Source organism: Cercospora beticola, chromosome 8, assembly GCF_033473495.1.
Source record: "Cercospora beticola chromosome 8, complete sequence".
NCBI classification, from domain to species: domain Eukaryota; kingdom Fungi; phylum Ascomycota; class Dothideomycetes; order Mycosphaerellales; family Mycosphaerellaceae; genus Cercospora; species Cercospora beticola.
In genome coordinates, this window is record NC_088942.1 from 869,919 (window position 1) to 895,263 (window position 25,345).

Genomic DNA, 25,345 nt, shown 5'->3' on the forward strand with positions numbered 1-25,345 from the left:
ACAACCTATAAATTGCCAAAGTCCGGGGACTGAAGAGGCTCAGGTGGAGTAGAGGAAGCACAGAAGTGGCGCGATTTGTGCTCTGATTCTTGTTCAGTATTTTGGGGGAGGCAATATGTTCTGCTGCTACGATCCTTTCAGATCTCAAACTCTTCGTGGACGGAGATGGTTGACTCTGCGCTGATGGCGGCCTCCGTGCTCGCAATATCTGTAATCGCGCTCCTCCAAGCCGATTTCAAATTCTCGGGGGCTGAGTGTCTGTTGCTGATATATTCGCTTTGGGTGCTCTCCTCGCTTTCCACGTAGGGCGCGGGCTAAGTTATGCCAGGCTTGTGCTTCGGACATGACGACTGGTGTGTGTTGTGGCTAGGGTACTTGCAGAATGTTGGTGATAATTTTCTAGGAACAAGACAGTCGAACTTTGTGCTTTACTGTGGATGGTTGAACGTGGACGGCGACATTCACAACAAGTCAGCATGTTTGCCCCATTCTGCTTCCATACCATCGTGAATATGGACGCGAAACAGCCGCCCGACGCTTTGATGATGTTGGGATGGAACATTGCGGAGACAAGCATTCAGGTGTCTATCTCTGGTTTTATGTCCATACTCGCCACCATTGCGTAGCGCTTTCATGAGGAAGTGGAAGCTGATGCTTGAATGGACAGGGAAAGAAAGGAGGTGGTGAGAGCGAGGGTGACATTTTGCCAAGCCCGAGCTCCCACGGCCCGGCGATGGCGCTTCCTTCACCACACATCACTCCCCCTCTGCTTCGCCATCCATCATCTGTTTCTTTGCCACTCTCGGAAGCAGGCGAAAGAAGGAGAGAAGTCAGCTATGCAGAACTCTGTCCTGAATCTCAGTCACTCCATGTCGTTTCTTGGCATATGGTAGCAGCCAATATGATATCTGGAGCGAAGCACAGAACCCAGCTCGCCAACACTCTGTCCGCTGTACTGGCCGCCATACCTCGCTTCGACACATTCGGTAGCAGTCATTTTGTCGTACAGAGCGGAGCATAGTGGCCAGCGTAGCATCGTCCCGTCTGCCGGGCCTTCCACTGCCCGCCCCTTCACCACATTTGGCAGCAGGAAGTTCCATCATCGGCGCGAAACAAGAGGTCAGCGGAACACATCACTTGCTTGATCGCCGCCTACTATCTGCTGCTTTGCGGCATTCGATAGCAGACAATTCGCTTTACGATGCGGGACAGAGCATTCCTCTTTTTGGAAGAGATGAAATCGCAGGGCAGCACGGGAGCAAGCGAAGATGAGAAGAGGCACAACGAGTGAGGAGTGCGGCAACTCCGACGTTCGTTTCGAGAAGTCTACCTGGAGCATCGTGTTCTGCAGTTCCATGAGAACCACCAGATCGGGAGAAGGAGCTACTGCTCGAGCTACTCTCTGCGAAATGCCACCTCTGTCCCGCATGCCAATCTGCCCACTCGCTGCCGCTGCCGCCGCAAAACGAGCGCGAGGAAAGTGACGCAAGATACATACCTTTCGTGGGTTTTCTTCTATTTGCAACTTTGCTGCACCTCTCACGTGCGTTGTCAAGCTCGATCTGCTGAACATTGTCTCTGTACAGGAAGTCAGCGAACAGCCAATAAGGGGAATCTGGAGAATGCCATACATGCTTGCTCTTTTCAGCTTCAAGGCTTCATGTGACGCTGGACGTGGGCGAAGTGAAAGCCCTGTTCGACCATCTGGAAGTTGACGATACCACTGTCGCTGGCCTCTGGGTGCTGCATCTCGCCAAGTAAGGTCTCGGTGAACCAGCCGAGAGCTTCGCATGTGGTACGCAGGAGACCTTCGAGAGCGCTGGTCACGGACGGAGATGCAGGTCCTTTGGCTGCCATGGTTCGGCCGAGAGCGCTGCCGCTTACTAAGATTGCTGTGTATGTGTAGGTTGGATTGTCGTACGCAGAGGCAGTGACGACGATCTCGAAGATCTCTCGCGCGTTTGCGATACCGGTGCAGTTGTACTGATAAGAGCTTCTGACCAGCTGCGGATACAGAGTCATGGCGTTCGCTGGGGAGTGAGGTCAGCGATGAGCCTGGCCGCAGACGCACCAGCACAATCACATGCATGCATGCTTACCGAAAATTTGCTCTCGAAGTCCCTGCATGTTGACTTCCGGCAGAGTGGTAGCAGTGCCAGTGGTGACAGGAGTGGCTGACATCTTGAAGAAGGTGAATGAAAGGCTGAGTCGGTAAGTGAAGCAGTGAAGAGCTGTATACACTGGTTGCCAGAAGTTGTATAGAGTGTTTTCAGGTCGGAAGTGTTGCTGAGTGACTAGAGGAGAGAAGAGGAAGAGGAAGAGGGCGGAGAGAGAACGTTTTGACAGTGGCCCGGCAAGTTTGCGGAGAAGCCCATTCTTTGAGGCAGAAGTGAGTTCTCAATGGGACAATGCTTGCCATTGTGAGTGAGAGAAGTCCTCGACAGCCGATTCTCTTTCCCGAAGAGGTAGGTGAAGTGCAGGAAACTCAAGCCGTTTGTTCTCCAGAAGATGTTGCAGGGTTTAATCGTTTGCATCTGCAGGGACAAGTCACCCGCCAAGCACGAGCTGCATGTGAAGCAAGAGCGCAGGAGCTCAATGTGAAGTGAAGAGCTTCACTACACTCCACCTCAAGGCGTTCAGTCTCCAAAAAGCCTCTTTCTGCGGTGGAGCGAAGAGGTCTGCGCTCATCGGCTTGGACCTGAGCACAACAGCACCGTATGCACCTATTTGAGGAGCGACTACCGTTCAAGACACAAGAGAGCTATTCATGGTCGTGCTCGAGTTGCTCCACACAGTCTCTCAGAGGGCCTGAGGGCGGCGCGGAGAGAGCGTCGCGGCGCTTGAGTGGCCCCTATCAATCCTTTGGAGAATCTGAAGGCGACTGCGGAGAGCCTCAACAATTCGCTTGCAACAGCCCATCGAGAGCAGCTCGTAGGCAACATAACCTACCCAGATCGTGCTGTGCCGGTTGCCATGCGCACGTACACGGAGTATGTTCGAGTGAAGCTAAAAGCTCGGACATCAACATTGTGAGGGCTGCCGCTGGCAGGCTGCGCATCGAACAAGTACAGCAGGTTGCACACCCACGTGGCCGTTGCCTCTGCCAGCGTGGTATCGAATCGCACACCTTTACACCACGATCATCTTCAACGACCGCGCTCGACAACGGAACATCTCACTACCCACACCGAAGCAGCATCCCACGAACATCGCCTCACACGCAATATGTATTACTCGGATAACTCGGATCGTGCTCTGCCCGTAATCACCCGTACCAACTACATTCGAGAGCAAATCTTTGGTATGTCTCGTCCAGGAGGTCTGCTCTTTAAGGTCTAACGAGGCATCAGCAAACGCCGTCGCCCTGTTTCCTGACCTTGTCAGAGAGCACGCCCGTCAGACTGGCAACAACGGCTACGTGGATCCCAAAGAGGTCTTCCAAATTCTTGTTCTCTGGTCACAAGGAGGCTGGTTCGCGTTACTGGCTTACGGAGTGCCGAGAGTGCGTCACACGCTAGTGGAAGCAAAGCCCAAATACAATGGGGAGAAGGCACTTGAGCGACTGTCATGGACTATCTCTGAAGCTCTGGGCACGAGGTATCCAAGTGAGCTCGGCATCATTGGTCGCAGCCGGAGGAAACTCCAAGACGGCACGATCAATCGAGACTTTTTCTAAGTACTCACTTCACGGGAGACGTGAAGTTCGTAGTGAGGAGTGAGGAACGACAAACCAGTCACCTGATCCTTGCTTTGTTAACTCTAAACTCCCTCCGTCATTGACTAAGTCAGGCACAACGACCCTTTTCCAAGCATCAACGATGAGTACTCAACTCCAAGTCACTCCCAACTACCGTGAGCACATCATTGGCAAGTAGATCGTCGCCTTTCATGCGGCAAGCGGTCCTAATGATCAGCAGCAAACGCCGCGGCGCTGTTCCCGGACCTTGTCGGCGAATCTCATCCCAAAGACGTATTTCAAGTCCTGCTGATCCTTCACGGTCACGACTGGAATGCTCTTTTGGTTTATGGTGTTCCCCGGGTGCACAGCACGCTTGTCCAAGCCGCCAGCTCAACTACGTGGGGAAGCGCGACCCGAGCACTCGAGAAACTGCTCTGGACTACCGCTCAGGCACTAGCATCAACGCGTCCAGAGCTGGGTATCTCGAGGCGCTCTCAGCGACATCAGGGTTACGGCATCGTCAACCGAGACTACCTTTGAAACACCTACCACTGCATTTCAACCTCTTGCTGGGACAAGAACGACACCCTTCACACGACATCTGAACACTTACTGCGACACCAACATCATGAATTACGACACCGACTTGGCGCCGATCACAGGTCAGACATTTGCGCGAGAGCAGATATTTGGTAAGTTGCACTTTGACACATGAGCTGCTCATAAGACTGACGAAGCGGTAGCAAATGCAGTCGCGCTCTATCCGCACCTCGTCAGAGAAGTTGCCAATGCTCGCCACGTGATCAGCGGCCAAGTCGAGTCCAGAGAGGTCTTCCAGATACTCGCCACACACGGACCTGGAGGCTGGTCGGCGGTACTCATCTACGGTGTGCCGGGGATCAAAGGCGTTCTTGCCAAAGGAGATACCGTGTGGGATCTCCCTTCGGCACTTGATCGTCTCCTCAAAGCGACTGGCAACATGTTGAGCATGAGATATCATGACGATCTACACATCCCGCGACGAAGCGCCACCAATGCTACATCATACGGGACATTCAACAAGGAGTTTCTGTAAGGAGTGAATGAAGTAGCGGGCATGTTTCATGTATTGTAGAGGCATCAGGCATTGCGAATGGTAGACTGCAGGACAGGAAGCCGGCTCTGCGCGGGAACATGTGGCATCATGGGAGCACAAATTGCAGAATGTTCTCAAGCTCGGTGGAGGGATTGCATCAACAAGGTCTTTCATCTACGACCTGGAGGCACTTCGTAGACCCTTAACAGAGCTGGAATCGATCTCGAAGAGCAGACAAGGCATCACTTTTCCCACTTGTTGTGCACGAAGAATGTGAAGTAGTTACGAATTTCATTGCAACTACCCGAGCCTAGCTCTCAGTGAATGTGCGTTTCCTCCATTGATTGCATTGCCTGCTATTCAGGATACACTAACCTGACCGTGCATGCCCGTCATGCTACGTTCGTTACCCAATTGATCGGCCGTTAACAATCGCCTCTCGGCATTGTGAAGTCATGCTCGCTACTGCTTCTCCATACATCCTCCTAGCGTGCGCGCCAGCTACTACCACTGCTGCTACTATGACCACTGCCGCTGCTGTGACCACTGCTACTACTATAGCCACTGTTGCTGCTGTAGCCGCTCCTGCTGCTGTGGCCACCGCTGCTGCCAGAGTAGGAGGAGGAGCTGCGTGAGGAGTGACCATGACGACGGGAGGAGCCACCTTGCTTCTTTTCGAGTAGGCGGATGGCCTCCTCGGTGAGTCGCTGCTGCGTTTTTGCTTCATTGGACGCCCGAGCAGCATCTTGAGCAGCTTTCTCGGCCAGCTTCTTCTCAGATCTCGACTTGTGGAGCTTGTAGAGTCCTTGGACGACTGGGGTGCCTACTGCGGCGATGGGGCCCAGGTTGCCGCCGATCTCCTTGAGCGGCTTGGTCTTCGTCGCGAACTTTTCGACAGCCTCCCATTTGGAAGGCATGTTGCTGGGATTGAGTTGTTCGAACCTTCGAGAGGTGCTTGTTGGTGTTGGTGGGGAGTTTGAAGAGCTGGGGTGGTTGCAGGTTGAGTGGAGGGTGTTGTCGGAGTGGTTTTCTGGTGTGTTGTGGATGAGAGTTTGAACAGGATCTGAGCACTTCTTTTATATCTTTGCAATCCATTGTTCACTACTCGCAGCACCCAATGAAGCCATATGGGACGCAGCGCGTGGCGAGCGTTGGGGGTTGATTCATGGACCATGATGCCATTGGAAAGGTCGAACTGTCTTCACGCCAAATTTGGCCGGGTTTGTAGGCTCAAGCCTGTGATGGTACTGGGCTAAACGCATACTATTCTCCGGTGAGCTGGGGGGAACTCTGCTGCTGAGCTTGAGGCTGCGCACTGCAGCGCCGCAAGCAATCTTTGCCGAGACATGTCGAATGTGATGGCATGCGCGAGTGCGCGGGGCGCCGTTGGGCTCACTTGAGTGAATGGTGGGTCCGCACGGGATCTTCGAGGTTCTCCACAGGCTCCGTGCTTGCTCACTCACCAGCATCTTCCACCTTCTTTCTTCGTTGCCGTTTCGACCACTCCGGAACCACCTTGATATCGCAGCGAAGAGACATTTGGAAGTAGGCGCTTCTTCTTCTTCAAAAAAACCTGAGAACTCTCGCGTCACATCGAGTTCACGACCGACGATGTCTTCCAGAGACCAACTTCGCACACGGTCTCAGGGCATCCCCGGCATGCTCCGCCTTCCAGAAGATGTCGTACGAGAGATCTGTCGCCATCTCCATCCCCGCAAAATAGGGGCGCTTCGAGGCGCTTCGAGGGACCTGAAGAATACTGTTCAGCCGAGCTTCATTAAGGCCTTCAAGACGATCGAAATCCATCTCGACAAAGTACACCTCGCCTATCTCAAAGGACTTTCCAACTCGACTTTGGCCGGTTTCGTCCAAGTCGTACATATTCGCCCTCGCTACGCGTCTTCTCCGCTGCGAAAGTGGTGGCGGAGCGAACAGGAGGAACCCCCAACTGAAGCGGAGCTGTACGCGAGTAGCGGAAGCGACGTCAAACACCTCACTCAGGCACTGGTGAGGTTCAAGAACTTGGTTCGCATTGAGGTAGAGGCCTCGCCGTTGCCCGCATTGTCGCCGCGTCTTGTTGTAAACAAGCACCAAAACAGCCGGAATACCATCAAGTGCGAAAATTTCCGTGTTACTGGCATGACCCACGCCTTCACAGCCGTCCTGCGTGCGATGGCGGATGGCGTCGTCGTGCGCGAGATACGGGCAGGCACTACGCCAGACGGAGAGATACGCAAATCGATCGATCACCTAGCGCTGCAGCTTCACAAACCCTCGCAGTCGCTTCTGTCGGGCTTGAAACAACTGCAAAAGCTCGAGCTGGTTCTGGAGGGTCAATCAGGCTATCATGGGCCTGGCTGCGATGCTCTCTTGGCAAAGTTTCTGGAGCACGCCACCAATGTTCGCCATCTCAAGCTTTCATTCTGGCATATGGCTGGAGATCGTTTGAGCCAGACGTTCAGAGAGGTGACCTTACCAGGCCTCCAGACGTTGGATCTCGAAGCTGCACACGATGTTGACTTCGAGCCTTTTGCCCATTTCTTGGCTCGGCACCAGCCCAGCTTGCGAGAGCTGGAATTGAAGAACATTATCTTCATCAACGACACACTCGCTGAAGTGTTCCCTATCATGTTCCTCTCGGGAGGCCTCTTTCTGCGGCATATCAATTTCCGCCAGCTATGTAGCATGAGATCCGGTATGCTGGTTTTCGGCACCAACGCGGACTACATCTGTAGTACCTGCGAGGAGGACAGTCGAGCTATCTTCTTCAACAAGACTGGACCAGGTTGCGAGCATAGCTCGCTTGTTGCCACTGAGGGAGAGGTTTCGGCGAATTACCAGCTCAAGCGCATGGAGATGACGTGCACCCTGCCTTGGCCAATACGTGTCTCAGAGCCGACTTCAGACTCGGCGCCTCGTGCCTTTTCATGGGAATGGTAGACAGGATGCTGCGACACTAGCAACAGGAGAACGGCCCGGCGAAGTACGGCGACGGACGGAGGACAGAACGATAAGGCCTTACGATATTTGCTTCCGCTTGGTGGTGATTATAGAGTTGAGGATGCTTCGTATAACAAGAACCGGGTTCGGCGTGCGCATACGATTCGAATCTACCGGGGTCTGCAGCCAGGACATAGAGCGATCGCGAAAGCTTTCATATGCATTGTTTCTGCCCAACGCCTAGTCTCAGGAATTCCGTTGAAGGTTCCTTGCCCGCCTCTGGGGTAGGAGGACCAGGCAAGATCTCTCGCATCATGGTGTTGATATCATTTCCAGCGTTTTTAGCTTCTTCCCACTGCCGTGGATATCCCAAGGACACTTCCTCGAAGCGCACTCCATCAATCCAATCAGTTCTTCTGACATGAAGATGTCCAGTCACAACAACCTTCGCATTGAACCGAGTGTGCCAGTCGTTGGTCTCTTTCGTGCCGCACCATATGCTGAAGCGAGGTACTCTTGGAATATACACAGTATCCTCGCGTAAAGGCCAGTGGTTGATCAGGACCAAGGGTAGGCCAGACGCCGCAGCTTTCTCCAGTTTCTTTTCAGCTTCCGAGACGAGTCGAGTGCACCACGCGTCACGAGTGGCATACGGATCCGGATGCAGCAGTTTCTCGTCCGTGGCTTGAATACCTTCCTCCAGCGCCCACTCTAGTGCCTTTTCTCGCGGAACATCAGCAGGGCGAAACGAATAGTCGTACAAGGTGAAAATTGGGCAAATGAGGGCCTGTCCATTCGACCCATCTTCTTTCTCATAATCCCAGGTCATGTAATCATCTGCCGGCGTCAGAACTCCATAATGCTTTGCAATTTTCACACAAGCCTGATACTTGGCTTCGCCACGTAGCTTCTTCTCCTCTTCTCTCATGGAAGGAGAGACACTGGTGTATAGTTCGTGGTTTCCGGGGACCCAGAAGACATGCTTGAACCTCCGCGTGGCTTTCCGGAATGCCAGTTGCATATGCTCCAAGGACTCTCCGACTGTCGTCATCAGCAAGGGCGCGCCCACCAGGGAGCTCAAAGCATACCATCGCCGGCCAGAATCAGTCCATCCTCGCTTCTATGCCTCAGCTTTGCCCATTCGTCCCTATTAGACTTGAAGGATAGATGAATATCGGCGATGGCCCATAGTTTGGACATGTTTGCCGCGATGTCCGATGCTGGTTTTCGGGAGATTGTGGGGTGGCAATCGCTCTGCTATCGGCGCATCCTCTTCGTGCGGCGTAGAGTATACTCTCACTTTGAACAAGAGCCGAATGACTTGCAATAGAAAACGATCCGATCAGAAAGTCGTCATTACCTGCGGCTCTCACAGCTGGAGGCCTTGGGGGAATTTCTTGCCACGAGGAGCCTCACCGAAGCTAATTTGAGATCACTTGGCATTCAGCTTTCGATCTTACGTGACCGGGATCCGAAAACTACATTTCATTTCGACCTTCCGGCCGAGATGTGTTCATGAAATACTCGCATACCATTTCCTGCGTTTGGAAAGCGCATTGCAATGCGCTGCGCGAAGGAGCTATTCACGTGCCTCCTCATGCCAAGCTCTCCCTACGCTTGGGGCGATTCTTACGGAGCTTCGGCGTGCTAAATCGGACACTGCCGTCTCTGTCTAGCACAGCCACTGGCGTTCGGTTGAAGGCGCCAGCAGTCGTCAGTCGAGCTTAAGCGCGGGCGTTTGAGCCGACACCTGGCCTGCACGGAGCGGATCTGGTGACATTCCCCCCGGTCAGCAGCTGACATTCTCTGCAGAGAATATTCTCCAAAGAAATGGTCGAAGTCGTGGTGACTGGTGTGCTACGGGCACATGGACGCTCAAGTCCAGACCGCAGAACGACTGACCAGTGCGCAGGAGACGATTGAGACAAAGAAAGCCGTGGAACCTAGAAATAGCATGGGACACTACACTAGTGGACGCGAGGCCTTTGTGTCCAATCAAGCTCGCGAAACTCGTTGACTGGGTGCGTGGCATCGAACTCTCCACTGCAACCCAAAACTCATCCTCGTATTCTTTCTGCAGCTGGCTTCCATCTCCATCTACTATCAAGCACTTTCTCTACTACTGGCGCTCTTTTTTACTCCCCCACACTCGTTGTTTGCTGGGCCGCAGTATATCTTACTCCTTCGTTTCCTCAAACTTCGGCTCCCTGTCACCTGTGGGTCCCCGATTGTGAACAGGGGCGATCACGCACAGGCGAAACACCGGTCACAGCGGTCGAGACCACGACCAGGGGACTATCATAGGGTATTGCATTTCTGAGCAAGAAACACGACAACCCTTACGACTTTCCCAAAGAGCATCCCGTACCAGTATCGTATCCGAGTATACACTTTCTTGGGGCGAAAGCCTTTCCACTTTACCCAATATGCGGAACGCCCGCCGAATTCTACTTTCGCTACTCGCGAGCTCGCTGCCGGCCAGCGTGCTCGCGGCAGATGTGCTATCAACCGATGGCTATTCTTTGTGTTCGACATCAGACGACATCAAAGTCGAAGCATTAGACGCGTCATACGATCGAAACACCAGACTCATCACATTCAACGTTGCTGGAAGCAGCGCGAAGGAACAGAAAGTACTGCTACATCTCGATGTCCAGGCGTACGGGAGGCAAGTCTACGAGACGGACTGGGACCCTTGCAGTGGTGATAAGAGGGTTGAACAAATGTGCCCGGTACCTGCAGGCAACTTCTCGAGTAAAGGATCGCAAACAATACCGGAGGAATATGCGAGTAAAATTCCAGCTATTGCGTTCAACATTCCGGATTTGGAGGGCATGGTGAAGTTGTCGGTCAAAAGTGCAGATGGTGGACAGGAAATTGCTTGCGTGGAGTCTTCGGTCGGGAATGGCAAGACGATCAATATTCCGTCAATTGGATACGCGGCTGCTGGTGTCGCCGCTGCTGCGCTTGCGATGGGCGCTGTTGGTGCCATGGCTGCTGGTGGAGGTGGAGCTGGCGCAACCACACCTTCGCCCACTTTCACGGAAGTCATTGGTTGGTTCCAAGGAATGGCGATGAACGGCATGATGTCTGTTCAATACCCAAAGGTGTACCAGAGCTTTACAACGAACTTTGGCTTCTCATGCGGCTTGGTGCCATGGGGCCAAATGCAGACGGCGATCGATAACTTCCGAGCGAGCACTGGAGGAAATACCACGCACAACAGCTACGAATGGCTGAAGAATAATGCCACGCTGGTGTACACAAAGCCATCCAACGGCTCTTCTGTCGCCAAGCGAGCGCTGGACTCTGTGCTATTGTGGGCACGAGATGAGATCAGTACGTCTGTCAACGGCACTGAAGTCAACATTGGAGGCGACGGTTCCAGCGAGTCGAACGATGCGCCAACCGCAAGTGAGAAGGAGCAGCACTTTGTTCAGGGCATTCAGGCCTACGCCGAGCAACTGTCCATTCCATCATCGAGTACCTTTATGAACATTCTTCTGGTGTGGGCCATCGTGGTAGCATCGATCGTCGTGCTCATTCTGCTCTTCAAAGCCATTCTGGAAGCCTGGGGCCAATTCGGCAAGCTCAGTCCGTACTTCGAGTCATGGCGCAAGCGATACTGGTGGCGCATGGCAAAGGCAATTACGAACTTGATCCTCATGCTTTACGGAGTCTGGACATTGTGGTGTGTCTACCAGTTCACCAGCGGAGATTCTTGGGCAGCAACGGTCCTGGCTGCTGTCACCTTTGCGCTGTTCACGGCGCTTCTGGGGTGGTTCACATGGAAAATTGTCTCCAAAGCGCGACAGGCCAAGAAAGCGCAGGGTGATTCGTCACAGCTGTACGAGAACAAAGAGACCTGGATCAAGTATTCGCTCTTTTACGACAACTACAAGAAGGGATACTGGTGGATCTTCATTCCTACGATTCTGTACATGTTCGTCAAGGGCTGCATTATCGCAGGCGCAGACGGACATGGAATGATTCAGGTCGCCGGGCAGCTGATCGTGGAAGCGCTCATGCTGGTTCTTCTCCTCTGGTCAAGACCCTACGAGCGCCGAAGCGGAAAATGGATCAACATCACGATTCAAGTCGTCCGAGTGCTGTCAGTGGTTTGCGTTCTTGTCTTCGTGCAAGAGCTTGGGCTGAGCCAAACCACGCAAACAGTGACTGGAGTCGTACTCATTGTCGTGCAGTCTGTAATGACTGGAATTCTCGCAATCCTCATTGCGGTGAACGCCATTATTGCCTGCGTCAAGGAGAACCCTCACAGACGCGCACGCAAGGAACGCGAAAAGATGAAGAACGACTTCGATGCTCTTACTCCACTGGACGCACGAAACAGCCTTCTCATGACAGATGTCAAGCACCCAGCCTACAGCGAACAAGACACTTCATACAAAGCAGCTCCTATCGTGTCTGCTTCTCCATTTGGAGCTCCTGCTCGAGGCCGCTACGACCCTGTCGAGCAACAGCGGCGAACAGAGTCTCCCGCAGGTCACAACTTCCACGATGATGACCACTTGATGTCTTCAGCAGCCAGCATGGGGAGACACGAACCCGCATATCGAGACCACAGCCGCGACTCCTCAATATCCCGGCCCCACGATGTCGAACGACAACCACGTCTGCCAGATCTGGATTTTGGCCGAAGGATGTAAAAGTGAAGAATGCATTTTTGTTTATTATATGAACAGCAGGAAGCGAGGCATTTTTCTCCTTTTAGCGCAGCGCTCCTTCCTCACATGCCTTTCCTTGTTTTGATCCGGCACGTATTTCTCTGGGAGTTTTTGTCCACTTTGTACAGGAAGAGCTAAGGGCGCAAAGCAAGACAATGGGCAATTTGTGTATAGGGAGTCGGAACTGAACCTGGCCTTGAGAAGAGAAGAAAGAGTAGAAAATGTTTCAGCAAGCGCAGCGCAGCATAGCAAGCAAGCAGTAACGGCAGTCCATCGAAAGAACGAAAAGATGTGTGTATAGAGAATACTTGTTGTAATTTTTTGGATCTTCGTTTATGATAATCATTCAAAAGTCATGATTGCTCTTCTTCTTGTTGTACTTGGTTTTCTGGTTGCTTCGTACAGTTTGACGCGTGGTTGCGGAGGCTCATCGGACAGAATTAACTAAGTCTCTTGCAGTCTCAGGCTACCGGAGGAGGCAGAGGCCGAGACTCCGTAGACAGGCTTTCTCCGTATGCATGAGGCTGTGTACGATCTGATATAGCAAATACGGTGGTGTCGTCTTCACCGCCTACTGCTTGAGAGTAGCAAACCGGGATCTGGGACATATGCGCACTTTGTGACCTCTCGCCGCGACCTCTCAATTCCACGACTGCCTGGTTTCAAGAGACGCAGCTACACTACGCAAGGCCGAGACACGAGTATTGAAAGAGCATTCGAATGCCTGGGCAGAGTGCATACGATTTGGTCTTGGCTCTGAAGCGGTAGTGCATGTAGGGCTCTGCTCTCTATCATCAGTCCATTATTCTGTGCAGCTGCAAAGTGCCGTGGAAATACGGTGACGGTGTGTCATGAGATTCGCCGCATTACTATCGAATACGAGCTCTTCTGAGACAGACCCGCACCGCTTGCTCGGTGTTCGCTATAGCGATCGTGTACTAGATCTTGTGCTATTATCGAAGCACTTTTGTTTTAGCTTGCGTAAAGATCCGCTGACATAGCAGACCTTATTGTGCAGCAGAACGTAGCGTCCGTATCTTCAGTCTTGCTTCCTTGCTAGCGTAGCATTCATCGTGGGCGATGCGGACGTGGCGCCATCACGATTCCACGATCCGTTTCAATGCGGAGACCGAAAGCACATCTCGTGGAACTCACACGAGCTGTCCCGTGTCGTAGCAGAGGGTTGCAAACAAGATGTCATTGATTGTCAGTGTGATGTGGCAAATACGAGAATTTCTGGGCTGACGTTGCTCGTGGCTGCGTGGCTGAAATTGGCAGCCCTTGCAAGGAGTGCTCTGCCACGGCAGCTCATCCGGACTTCTCAGCCTTTCTTGAGACCGCATCATTTACGGGCGATTGTCCTTGGCACCCTGCTATTTCGCGCACCGCGACTCGCACGCCAGCAAGGTGAGCGTGCTGACTGTCCACATTGACTAGTCAAGCTCGTGCTGGGATGAAGTCACCCTCGAGCTTGCTCGTACTCCCGAGCCCAAAAATAATTTCGGCAAGGTACCGGTGTGCTGTTCTACTATAGAGCTTTCTAGCTAGGATCCACTGTCTGCTATAACGATGGCAGATAAATAGTAGGATCTGTCTGCCCTTCTTCTGATCACTCATCACCAGCAGCAGCAGCATCTACACTACAGAACAACAAGAACCAGACCAAACACTTCAAAACCAACCCAAATAGTCAAGATGCAATTCCCAACGCTCGCACTCCTCGGCCTCGCCGGATCTGCTCTCGCAGCACCAGCACCACAGCAGGACGACCAAATCCCAACTTTCGGCCAACCCTTCGGCATCGAAGCCGAGGGCGAAGGGCTCTCATACGCCCAAATCCGCGCCGTCAACGGCCGCCTCATGATCGGAGGCGAGCAGACCGCAACCTGCGAGGGTGGCCAAAGTCAAGACTTCGCAACCTTCGCCCTGTACTCCGACAAACGCCTCTACATGTACACCAACTCCAACCCAGTCCAAAACGTCTGGGTCGACGCCTCCGGCATGGGCCAAGGAATCACTGGATACTCCTCTCCAGACAGACTCGGCAACCGCTTCTCCATTGAGCCTTTCTACATCTCTCAGGAAGGTGCCCTCACTTTCGACAACACTCCTGCAAAGGCTTGCCCTGCGCTTGAGAAGGATCAGTACACCATCTGGTTCAGCAACGCTGAGAAGCCAGCTTACCAAGAGGGCTGCATTGAGGTCCAATTGAAGACTTACTACGCTCCTGCTCGCATTGCTTGCAACTACACCGAGTCCGCATAAATTATTGCGAATTAAAGACCGTTCAGAGCATGGAAGATTTGACTTATTGTGAGCATTCCTCAGAAGCATAGCGACGGAAAAGATAGAGCAGGAAAATTTGTACAAAAAGCAATGAGCAAATGTGTAAAATAGTCAATGTGAAAAATAGATCATGACATGTCACTCTTTACACGTCTGAACACTATCGTATGGCTTTTAACGTCTCAAAGATCGTTCGTTTCCCTTTGCCAAGTCAAGACGGGCATGCTCGTCTTGAGAGGACTAAGTCTAGGCGAAAGGAAGTAATCGCTGTATCGAGGCATTGCTGCAATTTTTGTCCCGAGGCCAGATCAAAAAGCAGAGAGCTCTCACTCTAGTCAACGTTGCATTTGTGACAATGCCTCACGGCAACATCTGAGACGCATTGCCGGGCTGTGGCGAGTCTCGTAAGCGCCCTCTTACAGGTGTGTTTTCTGGCGATTGTTGTGGAATAACACATAATCGTATGAAGAGCGGCCTGTAGTAATGTAGCAAGCGACATCGTTTTGCTCGGTGATCAGATGTCTGTACAGGCATTTTCTCTAAGACTTGCGGTGCTTCACCCGCAGAGCGAAGGATCTAGCATGAACATGCTAATGATCCTTCGCGAGGATGTCATCGACCTGCGAAACTGGATCGCAATGAGAGAATGCGACATCAAAAATTCTGAAGTAATCGTGACAAAGAGATATACGGGAAGCAGAAGTGAGGAGATAAGACTATTGTATTCGTAGAATCGTCATGTTGATTAATTAAGCTATCTCTATTACATTTCATTTTGGTCTGTCAAATTCGTCTTGTCTGTCATTATTGCGTGAGCTCAACTCTTTTCGTAAATCCTGTTCCCAAAGCTATGCATTTTTTTTTCAAGTACTGTAAGCCCGTCATCGCTCCGCCATCTTTACATCACCCAAGCCGCCATACCAGCAACAACAGCCGCGAAGCCGCTGAAAGTAGCTCCGAGAGTAGCAGCACCACCAGTAGATGGAACAACGCTTGGTCCAGATGGCCTGACAGTTCCAGTTGGGTTGGAAGCGCCACCAGTTGGTTTGTTGGCACCTCCAGTGGGCGCGACAGTGGTTCCGTTGTTGCCGTATGGAGCAGTTGGTGCGCTTCCGCTAGCGGTGGACAAGGTGGTCTGAGAAGCAGTAGCGCTGTTTGCTGGGTAGGCCGAAGATGGGAGGAAGCCGTTGCAGAGACCATTGTTGCAGGAGTTGTATGCACATTGGCTGTCACGCTGGCAGGCAGCATTGAAGTTGCCGCATCGCCTGATAGTGCCGGCGGTGCTGCCCCAGCACTGTGCCTCGCCCTGGCATTGCTCATCTGCGCCGCAGGTGCCTCCGAGAGGCACTGATCCTGCGGGAGCGGTGACCTGAGGCGCTCCAGATGGCTGAACGATCGTTCCAGTCACGATGGAAGCAGTAGATGATGCGGCGGTGGTGGAAGCTGAAGACGCCAGGAAGCCATTGCAAAGGCCGTTGTTGCAGGAGTTGTATGCGCATTGGCTATCGCTTGTGCATTCAGCATTGAAGTTGCCGCATTGTCGGATTGTGCCAGCAGTGCTGCCAAAGCATTGTGCGCCGCCCTGACATTGCTCGTCGGCACCACAGTTTGTGCCTAGAGGCAAGGAATTTGCGGGTGCATTGACTTGTGGTGAGCCAGAAGGCTGGACGATGGTCCCGGTGATGGTGGACTGGGCGTAGACAGTGCTAACAGCGGCAGCGAGGATTGCAGTAGAGTAACGCATTTTTGCTGAATTGTGTGCTGATGTCGTTGATCTGGAGTTCGGAGGATGTGAATAATCGATGCGATAATGTCCTAGAGCGAAGGTGTTGTTTGTAACTGTGGATGGTGGAATGCTGGCTGGTAATGGAGTCGCACAGCTCTTATATGGATAATAAGAAGCCCAGTCCAGATCTCTGTTTTGGTTTCACTTCCCTTTTGGTGTTACGCCTCGCAATGGACACGAGGGCGCCGAGGGCTTAGCGCAGTTCCGGACCCGTATCCCAGCCAGCTATTTTCGAGCACGGCTAGGCCCACTAGTCATCGCCACCTCGGTCACTAGATTCACACGAGACAAACTCTTGCTAGAACTTGGCCGTTGTATCGCGCCTCTCCGAACGTTGACCAGAATAGCATACTTGCGCTTGCCACGGTGCTACGGTCGCAGTATGCTGAACGCTGTTCTCCGTTGCCACCTGTCGTACCGTCGGCGATGGGCAAGCGTCGCTTGCTTGGCGCACAGATTCGTTCATTACTCGTTAATCGTCCAGAGATCGTGTGAGTCCATATCCAGATTTACGTCAGAGTTTAGGTACTGCAAGATCTGCAGCTCGTACACCCGTTGCAGCTTTTCCTCAGATCTTCTTTCTTTGAGATCCGACTGCTGTGCCTGTCTGCGATTGAGCTCTCGCAACGAGAGCTCAGTTGGAGATTGTCGCCTTCGCAAAGAGTGCTGTCGGAGATCGCTCGTGGAAGTAGATGCATGGCAGATGCGGGCCTTGATTGTGCTTGTGGAACTGCCCGAGCTTATACTGCTGGTCGAGAGGGTACTTGACGCAGATCTACACGTGTAGAATGAGCACTCCGAGAATGGTGTCGCTGTTGCTTCCCGCGGAATGACTGCTGCAGGTTTCGTGGTGTGGTGGCAGTTGTCGGCTTGGCCAGTCAGGAACAGGCAGAGTGTGCATTGATGATCCACCTCCGTGAGGTTATTTGACACAAGGCGATAGCACACGGCTTGTGAGTAGCCCATCGTGATCTTCGCTCGTATGTCAAACCCAGGTCGTAATAGCCTTGGAATCTTGCGCAATCCAGTGGTAGGTAAAACGGGTATGCCAGCGAGCGTAACAGAATAGAAAGTATGTTTGTGAAAAAATTGAGGCTGGCAGACTTACATGGGCTGCACGAAGAATGAAGGAAAAGGTGGCAGGATTCTCCCTATGGTACTATAAGAAGCATGTCAGACGGACTCAGACCCAGCGCTGCTACTGTATGCATGCTGTAGCTCCTAGCTACCCAAGACATTGAGAACGAGTCTGCCACTGACGAACTGACGAACGGTGATGCATACCAGCGTCCAGGTACTATGCCGATGGGTCACAAGGTTTCTGATACGGGTGCCACAGCAGTGGCGTCATCCTCCAACCACGCTTTTTTTTGCTTCTGGTGCCTGCGGACACGAGCTCGGAGGTCGTAGGCGACAGCTGATTTCTGGTGACATCTGGCATCTCAGCCCTCTTCAAGGCGTACTCGCCGCATGATCAGAGATAAGCAGTCGATGTGCCAGTCCATGGTGGTCGAATGACAAGCTGAAACAATGCTGCCTGCGCTGCGGCTGTGATGCTGACGAAACGCACGCGAGATCTGGTTTCGAGCTGTGCTGGAGCTACGACAGGTCAGGGCTCGCTTGCAAGGCCATCTGGCCTAAAGGAGTATGAGGTCGAAGAAGTGATAAAGTATAGCCTGCAGGAAGCTATTGCTGGAGTAGTGTGAGGGCAGGAGAGGTCAATAGACGCGAGGCTGGGCTTCGGGGCAGAGCGGGATGTTTACCCGGGCTTGGCATCGTCAGCAGAAACAGAATCATCAGCTCGCGATCTCTTGCACGATGGCTGCAGCATTTGTGCCCCAATTTCAACAACACGAAGACGAACAAGTTGGAAAAGTCCAGAGGTAAGGTGATGTGTGAGTTGCTGATGGAAAGGATGGTCGCGCGCACGCACCACCTCTGCATGTATCTTTGCTGCTACATCTCTAGATGATGTATCTGTAACCCCTCTGCAATTCTCTCGCTTCTGCGACAGTGATGCCTTCAATCTCAGCAGTCTTCTCCAGCTTCTTCAAGTCTCTTGCAGTAAGCGTGGCGTCGCTGTTTTCCATACGCTCGAGCTGCCTGTTCTGATACTGCAGGTAGAAGCGCATGACGATACCACAGATACCTGCAATACCGACAAGGGCGATATTGATTCCCATGGCGGTAATGTAGTGCGGACCATCATTCGATCCGTACGTGAAAGGCGTCCAAATGGAAGCCGCGTTACCCACACTGTTCATGAATGCTACGGCGGCAGCTCGCTTGGCAGGAGGACGTGGGATTGCGTTTGCAATCCAGGCATAAATGGTACCGCTTGAACTTCTGTTAGCGCTTGACATGCTATTACAGGACTGTCGACTTACTTCATGACGAAAATGGCATTCAGCATGAACAAGCTGAAGTAACGACCTCCGAAAGAATCGGTGAACATGAAGACCAGAGCGCCAGCAATAACGATCGGGACCGGGTAAGAGTAGAACCAGAATCGATTGCCGACCTTGTCGGAAGCAATACCATGGGCGAGCGACCAAAAGACCGTGAAGATGTAAGGAGGTGCGCACAGCAGCAACGAGCGAACACGAAGCGTGAAGCCGGTAAGGTCCGGATACAAACTGGCAGTCAATGTTGGATAGAAGTTTTGGAATCCTGCGCTCTTGTCAGAATTTGACCCAAAGTTGTCGGCGGACAGCAGCAATGTCTCGGACTGTCTTCTAAAACAAATTTTGGCCCAAGGTCCACCCAGTCAGCTCAGAGTCTCTGGGAATCTGAGAGATGGGTGAAGCTGTAGCAGATTATGGAATTCACTTACCGGCCGCTCCAGTGATTCCGTGGTAAGCCAAGGCAAGGATGTACGTCTTTGGATCAGTGAATGCAGCCTTCAGCCCTTGAAGTTGGGACATTCCTCCGCCAACATCAACGTCTGCCTCAGCGGCGTCAAGTGCCATTCTTCGGTTTGCAACAGCCTTCATCTCTGGAGAGAGCAGTCGCCATGTATCGGGGAAGTCAGGCAGCACAAAGGCTACCACAATACCGATGGCGATTGTGATCACACCTTCGATAACTGCAACATCATTAGCGGTGCTAGTGAAGTTTCCTGCCGGCTCTTCACATACTGTACAACCACTGCCATGCGCTAAGCCCTCGAGTGCCATCGAGGCCGTTCAGGATACCAGCCGCGATCAAGTTGCCAAAAGCTCCAGATATCAGTGAACCGGAGTAAAAGATGGACATGCGAAGATTGAGCTCCGTCTTCGTGTACCATTTTGACAAATAAAACAAAACTCCCGGGAAGAAGGGAGCCTCGACCACTCCGAGGATGAACCGGCATGCGATAATACCAGCTGGGTTGGTGACTTGCGATGTAAGCGTAGAGACCAGACCCCATATAACAATAAAGAAAGCGAGGTAGTAGGCCGGTCTTCCGCAGTAGTTGAGCAACAAGTTTGAGGGAACTTGCATAAGCACCTGCACAGTATTAGCTTTCCCTCGACGCTCAAGTATCGCAGGACTCGGCACTCACATATCCCACGAACAGGATACTCAATCCCAATTGGTACTGGGTAGGACTCAGACCAAGATCTTCCTCCAATCCTTGCAATCGAGCGGCCGCATAATTGTTGCGATCGATGTAGTTCATCAAGTAGACCAAAACCACCAAGGGCATGATCAGTATATCGATCTTCTTGACCAGCTTCCTCTCGATGGCTTTTTCTTCTTCCGTAAGCACAGCAAGATGGCTGGCCTCGACCTTCTTGATGTCATGGTCCTGGAACGATTCCTTGTGAAGAACATCGTTCTTCTCGATGCTCGAAGTGTCCGCCATATTGGTGGTCGTTGCGCACAACCGGCAGAGCGTGCAATCTCCGATCCTCCGAGCAGGTTCTGTGCACAGCAGAGTAGAGAGTATGCAATAAGCCTCAGGTCGCGGTCAAGAGTAACAACGCGCGCGACAGAAGAAAGCAGTCTGCGCGCAGATGTGACAGGGTTAATATACTACGTAGAAGATCATCGTAGCACCGTTCGCCAAGCTCTTCCGGTAAAGAGGGGGAATCGTTTGATAGCCTGATCACTGGCGCTGTGCTATGCATCATCGGCTATTCACGATGGAGCACATGGCAAGCACGAGCTTCTGGAGGCGAGATGTAACGTGCTGCTCCAGGGTCTGTGGATACCCAGCATGCCTGCTAAATGGCTGCTTTTGTTCAGGCTCAATGATAATCCACGTCAGCCGAGAACGCCATGATTTTAGCTTTCCGCCACAAGCATGTAGCCCAAGACGCCAAACACTGGCAAAGGCGTCGGGAGTAAGGCAAGGGAAGTCTTTGCTCGCGTAAGAATTGGTTGGCTGATGAGCTTGAACGTCTTTGTCGCCCGGAAAACGACGTTAACTGTCGGCGATTGAGCGTGGTCTCTACAGATGCAGGTTTCGTGATATATTGGTCTGCGCAATAGGTACCGAACATGAAAGTGTGGGTGGGAGGGAGTAGCGGGCTCCACCGGCCCCATCTTCCCCAGGCCAGTCTCCGCAACGAGACCAGTTGGCGAGCTGGAGAAGAACTGGAGTGGTCAGGCGTTATGTCGGCGGTTCCTTTTGCGTCTTGGCTCTATTTGAATCGCCGACGGGGAAGCCGATGCAGTGTGATACTGAATTACGAAGCACTGTTCGTTCTATGTCCACCTTGCCCGATGCGCGCTGGCATACGCACTCCTGAACAGGTATTCCGGTCATGCCAATGTTCGACACAAGCAACAGCGGTGTCAGTAGTGTCGGTCGGTCTGCCGTTCGTAGTATCATCCGTGGACATGTTCTCCTCAGGATTCTGTGTCAGACGGTCCGTGGAGCCGATCGGCGAGTGAATGCACAATGGTTATGCATATAGATGCCGACGGCCGTGTTGTACATAGGGAGGTTGGAGGATGGAAAGTTTGTACTTCTTCGTGAAGAATCGGCAACCGGCGAGCAGGAGCTTTGAGACGCCTGAGGCAGGAAATGCGGCTCTGCATGGTGCAGCCGACAGCCTCGGTACATTGAGGTGAACTACCGCCGCGACCAGTGATATTCGTCTGATTTGTCCTCCATTGCTCGGTCAACACTCACACGATCACTGTCACGACTGTACTGTACGACACAGTTCACGAGCCGAAGAACTCCCCTACGCCTAGAAGCCCTCAACAACCTAGAGACTCCACCGCAGCCACAATGTCGAAGCAATTCACAGCAAACGAGGTCAAGGACCAAGGCTCAGTAGACAAGGGACTGCACATCATCATCGATAACAACGTCTACAAGCTTGATGGATTCGTCGACGAGCACCCGGGCGGCGCAAAGATCCTGAAGCGAGTTGGCGGCAAGGATGCCAGCAAGCAGTTTTGGAAGGTGGGCACAAGACCTCGGGCATACGATTCGGCTATATGGAAGAGAGAGTTGCTAACATGGATACCAGTACCACAACGAGAGCGTACTCAAGAAGTATGGACCAAAGCTCCAGGTCGGAACACTGAAGGAGGGCGCGAAGCTATAGACAACGAATACACGATACCCACGATATATTATTCTCGATTTTCCCTGGCCTTGCCACAGATACTCACGATGTTTCCCTCCTGAGACCAGGCGTCATTAGATTCATGATAACAAAGTACAGACTGGGGTATAGGGCATCAGGTATAAGACGATTCTCCCACCAGACCAGACCAGCCGGTCCAATTCCATCAGAGGCTCAAAATCGGCCCATATCGGCTAGAGATCCCAGCCTACTTTCCTGACCATATGTATCATCCATCTTTCATCAATCCTACTTCTTCATCATGTTTCTCCAAGCTGAATCTTCCAATAGCATGTGTGATACTGCGCCAACTTGAGCGCCGCCTCTGCTGATGGCCCCGCCTACTGCCTCTGAGAAACCTCCACGATCCAAACACAAGCAGTGAAACCAGCCCTAACACCACCAGGGCGAAATAGCCATAGTGCTTGCCGATCAACACAATCGCTGCCGCATCCCAACCGTGCCAGCTCGATGCTCCGCCGTGTTCGAAGAGAGGCGTCACTACCTTTCCCCGCAACATCTGCGGCTCCATATCTCCCGCTTCGTCTGCCAGAACGTATATCCGATCCTCCTTTCGTACAACCTCGTTTTGCGCGCGAAGCACGAACGACATCCACACGTTTGAAAAGAACATGCAGCCAGTGCTGAGCATGTTCTCCACGTATGGCATACCCCACGACATGTCTCGACTGGGTACTCGTTGCAAGAGCTCCGTAAGGAACGGATGCTGTGGTCGCGCCAGAATAAACGCATTATTCACTCCAGCCGGATACGCGCCAGGTGTGAGCCATGGAAGACGCGTCAGCGTCGGTACTGAGCTGTTCTCACCGAGCGGGGCGTCCAGCGCAACTCGGCACGTAACATCCAGGTCGAGATAGACTCCGCCGAAATGATGCAGGAGCGCGTAGCGGAGAATGTTTGCGCGTTGAATGTTTTGGCGGTATCCGACGTAGTGTGGGTGTATCTCTGGATAATGTTTTGCCATGAAGCTTTCCGATTCTCGATCCGTCCATACGCGCATCTCCCATTCTGGATGAAGCTGCTTGCAGCTCTCTATTGCCGGCTCGTACTTGGTCAAGAGCGCATTCGGCCGCCCATCGGAGAGGGAGATTTGGTGAATCATCCTCGGCACCGGTTCTGCCAAAGCGATATCATCGTTCCTCTGGCTTGTGACTGGGTATCGAAACAGTACGTTCTGATGCTGTTTGAGGTAGGAATGGAAGGTGCTGTAAGTCCGGCCAATTTCAAGGAGATCTCGCACATGATTCCTGAACAATATGAAGGGCAGTAAGGCGGTAAGTATGGCCAGTAACATAATGTTTCTGGACAGCATGTTGCAGCAGAAATGGTTGGAGGGCGCTATAAGGCTATCTCTGACACGCCTCTGCGAAACAGCTGTACCTGTGGACAAGCCAAGCGGCAGTGACTACCTCACTCGTTCCGAAGCCAGGTCGTATTCCGGGGGGAGAAGGAGGCACTCTCTAAGAATTGAAGGCTTCGAGAGGCGTCAAATGCAACTGCGACCAAGAAATACAAAGCACGCTCAAGGCGAGAGTAGTGCTTCCCTTATTACACGCAGAGCACCGCTTACTCCCTGAGCCGCGTTCCAACTTTCTCGCATTTTCGGTCAAAGTTATGAGCGCGTGCGGCTAGCATGCACCTGTCATCGGTCTGCAGTCGAACAACCAACCACTCGCCCACGTTCCCGGCACATGTCTTCAGAGGGCGCATACAGGACCGGGCACACCGGCAACGCGCAAAAGTTTCGCGCCAAGTATACACGCCAACGAATGTATTGCGACCAGTCTCATCTTGTCTAGGCGTGTAGTCCACCGGCTATTGATCGATGGATAGGTAGATCGAAGTAGGGTGATGTCAGATGGTCATACCAAAGCATGACAAACGCAGCTCTCCGCGGAGCCGGAATCGGCTGGATAGACTTTGACTTCGTTCAGGCTCGCGCAGAAGCCGACTGTGTCGGTGGGTGGTGGCATCTCATTGGATCCAGCACAGCAACCCGGGTGTGGCATTTGACAGCTCAACTTACATGGAGCCACGAAGTCGCAAGGCGCATGGCCTTGGGACAACCTGGAGTAGGTGTGCAGGATTCTGCCAAGGCAGCTGGTTGTATGGACTGGATCTTGGCTGCAACGCACGCCTTAGCCGCAGCTGCAAGGGTGCATATGTCGATAGCAGCTCTGCACAGTCTCCATCAGATGCTGAGGCTCCAATAGGAACTTCTGAGCTCTCACAAGATCTCAATGGGGACAATTGGGATCCTGTAGGTTCCAGCCAGCGCCAGAAAGAGGCCGAAACTGCAAAAAGGCACATTCTTGTGCGCACTAGTCGCCCCATGTTGGCCTGCTTCGATACATCCATACAGCATAGCCAAGCTGAGTACCTTCTTGTCAACTTGTCTATCGTGTCCAACTGCCAAGATGACTGACCTGAAACACCTAGGCAGTATCAGTCTATCAGTTTCATGGCTTAGAACCGTGCCAAGGTGTGTGAAGACGCGCACTTCTGCGTGTCACTTGACCACGGAGCTCCAGGATCTATGCCGCAGCTTACAGTTGATGGCGTGAACAGCGCTGCTACGTTTCGAGATGCTGCGCATGTGATCACATGTCTGGTATGTGCGGACAGTGCAAGCAATATTGCAGATGAGCCACGGGCGCCCAGGCTTTGAGACCTATGATCAGTTGCGATTACAGTAAGGTGTTCATCAGAGTGAGAGTGGCTCGATGGTCGTGTATAGCATGCCTCTCTGATTCGTGTGACACCACCAAGCCAACTAGTGCAAAGATTCGACGAAATGAACATGCCTCGGATGTGAGAAACTGACCACTTCGAAAAGCCCAGTTGACCGCTGATTTTCTCAATGCAACTGGTCTATGGAGTCGTCGGAGGGAAGCCGTTCTCAGACTCGCACAACCAGTCGCTCGTGTACCGGCATCTTTCGAGCACCCTCAGGCACTTCGGCGGCCGCCACAGGAACCCTTCAGCGCGGTAGGATCTCTGAGAAGCACCGTTTGAGAATTTTGAGAGGGAGGAAAGCAAATACCGCGACGGGCCTGCGTAGAGTCGCAGTCCAGATGTGGTGGTGAATACAAGCTAGCCGTCGCATAGAGCAAGAGCGAGGAGCCGTCCGTGCACGATAAGATAGAACGGGAAGATCCGACACTAGCGCTTCCGCGCTATCGTCATAATCCGGAGCTGTCACGGTGCTCTCCTTCACATGCTCACGGTCGCCTGATCAGCTGTTCTTCCCCAAGCGGATCAGTCATTCCAACCTGCGAATATCTCCCAGATCCCAAGCAATCTTCC

At 52.7% G+C, this 25,345-nt stretch overlaps 12 protein-coding genes across 12 annotated transcripts; 6 read left to right on the forward strand and 6 right to left on the reverse strand.

Annotated features, from left to right (window-relative positions):
• Window positions 1-1,650: 1,650 nt before the first annotated feature.
• Window positions 1,651-2,181, reverse strand: RHO25_011667 (uncharacterized protein; the record flags this gene model as incomplete). Its single annotated transcript, XM_023603092.1, has 2 exons — window positions 1,651-2,030; window positions 2,100-2,181. 2 exons carry the CDS (start codon window positions 2,179-2,181, stop codon window positions 1,651-1,653), a joined length of 462 nt encoding a protein of 153 aa, XP_023454593.1.
• A 1,044-nt stretch (window positions 2,182-3,225) lies between these two features.
• RHO25_011668 (uncharacterized protein) lies at window positions 3,226-3,676 on the forward strand (the record flags this gene model as incomplete). The annotated part of the gene is made up of 2 exons (XM_065603443.1): window positions 3,226-3,301; window positions 3,351-3,676. 2 exons carry the CDS (start codon window positions 3,226-3,228, stop codon window positions 3,674-3,676), a joined length of 402 nt encoding a protein of 133 aa, XP_065459515.1.
• Window positions 3,677-4,307: 631 nt separating this feature from the next.
• Window positions 4,308-4,754, forward strand: RHO25_011669 (uncharacterized protein; the record flags this gene model as incomplete). Its single annotated transcript, XM_065603444.1, has 2 exons — window positions 4,308-4,371; window positions 4,423-4,754. 2 exons carry the CDS (start codon window positions 4,308-4,310, stop codon window positions 4,752-4,754), a joined length of 396 nt encoding a protein of 131 aa, XP_065459516.1.
• Window positions 4,755-5,239: 485 nt separating this feature from the next.
• On the reverse strand, window positions 5,240-5,671 carry RHO25_011670 (uncharacterized protein; the record flags this gene model as incomplete). The annotated part of the gene is made up of 1 exon (XM_023603093.2): window positions 5,240-5,671. One exon carries the CDS (start codon window positions 5,669-5,671, stop codon window positions 5,240-5,242), a length of 432 nt encoding a protein of 143 aa, XP_023454682.1.
• Window positions 5,672-6,365: 694 nt separating this feature from the next.
• Window positions 6,366-7,694, forward strand: RHO25_011671 (uncharacterized protein; the record flags this gene model as incomplete). The annotated part of the gene is made up of 1 exon (XM_023603094.2): window positions 6,366-7,694. One exon carries the CDS (start codon window positions 6,366-6,368, stop codon window positions 7,692-7,694), a length of 1,329 nt encoding a protein of 442 aa, XP_023454681.2.
• A 214-nt stretch (window positions 7,695-7,908) lies between these two features.
• Window positions 7,909-8,894, reverse strand: RHO25_011672 (uncharacterized protein; the record flags this gene model as incomplete). Its single annotated transcript, XM_023603095.2, has 2 exons — window positions 7,909-8,735; window positions 8,783-8,894. 2 exons carry the CDS (start codon window positions 8,892-8,894, stop codon window positions 7,909-7,911), a joined length of 939 nt encoding a protein of 312 aa, XP_023454680.1.
• A 1,226-nt stretch (window positions 8,895-10,120) lies between these two features.
• Window positions 10,121-12,361, forward strand: RHO25_011673 (uncharacterized protein; the record flags this gene model as incomplete). Its single annotated transcript, XM_023603096.2, has 1 exon — window positions 10,121-12,361. One exon carries the CDS (start codon window positions 10,121-10,123, stop codon window positions 12,359-12,361), a length of 2,241 nt encoding a protein of 746 aa, XP_023454679.1.
• Window positions 12,362-14,074: 1,713 nt separating this feature from the next.
• On the forward strand, window positions 14,075-14,644 carry RHO25_011674 (uncharacterized protein; the record flags this gene model as incomplete). Its single annotated transcript, XM_023603097.2, has 1 exon — window positions 14,075-14,644. The coding sequence occupies one exon, from the start codon at window positions 14,075-14,077 to the stop codon at window positions 14,642-14,644; it is 570 nt and encodes a 189-aa protein (XP_023454224.1).
• A 919-nt stretch (window positions 14,645-15,563) lies between these two features.
• Window positions 15,564-16,409, reverse strand: RHO25_011675 (uncharacterized protein; the record flags this gene model as incomplete). Its single annotated transcript, XM_023603098.2, has 1 exon — window positions 15,564-16,409. The coding sequence occupies one exon, from the start codon at window positions 16,407-16,409 to the stop codon at window positions 15,564-15,566; it is 846 nt and encodes a 281-aa protein (XP_023454685.1).
• A 2,006-nt stretch (window positions 16,410-18,415) lies between these two features.
• Window positions 18,416-20,298, reverse strand: RHO25_011676 (uncharacterized protein; the record flags this gene model as incomplete). Its single annotated transcript, XM_023603099.2, has 5 exons — window positions 18,416-18,788; window positions 18,839-19,121; window positions 19,285-19,536; window positions 19,589-19,940; window positions 19,996-20,298. The coding sequence occupies 5 exons, from the start codon at window positions 20,296-20,298 to the stop codon at window positions 18,416-18,418; spliced, it is 1,563 nt and encodes a 520-aa protein (XP_023454684.1).
• Window positions 20,299-21,675: 1,377 nt separating this feature from the next.
• On the forward strand, window positions 21,676-21,997 carry RHO25_011677 (uncharacterized protein; the record flags this gene model as incomplete). The annotated part of the gene is made up of 2 exons (XM_023603100.2): window positions 21,676-21,852; window positions 21,920-21,997. 2 exons carry the CDS (start codon window positions 21,676-21,678, stop codon window positions 21,995-21,997), a joined length of 255 nt encoding a protein of 84 aa, XP_023454683.1.
• Window positions 21,998-22,247: 250 nt separating this feature from the next.
• On the reverse strand, window positions 22,248-23,141 carry RHO25_011678 (uncharacterized protein; the record flags this gene model as incomplete). The annotated part of the gene is made up of 1 exon (XM_023603101.2): window positions 22,248-23,141. The coding sequence occupies one exon, from the start codon at window positions 23,139-23,141 to the stop codon at window positions 22,248-22,250; it is 894 nt and encodes a 297-aa protein (XP_023454677.2).
• Between the last annotated feature and the right edge of the window lie 2,204 nt (window positions 23,142-25,345).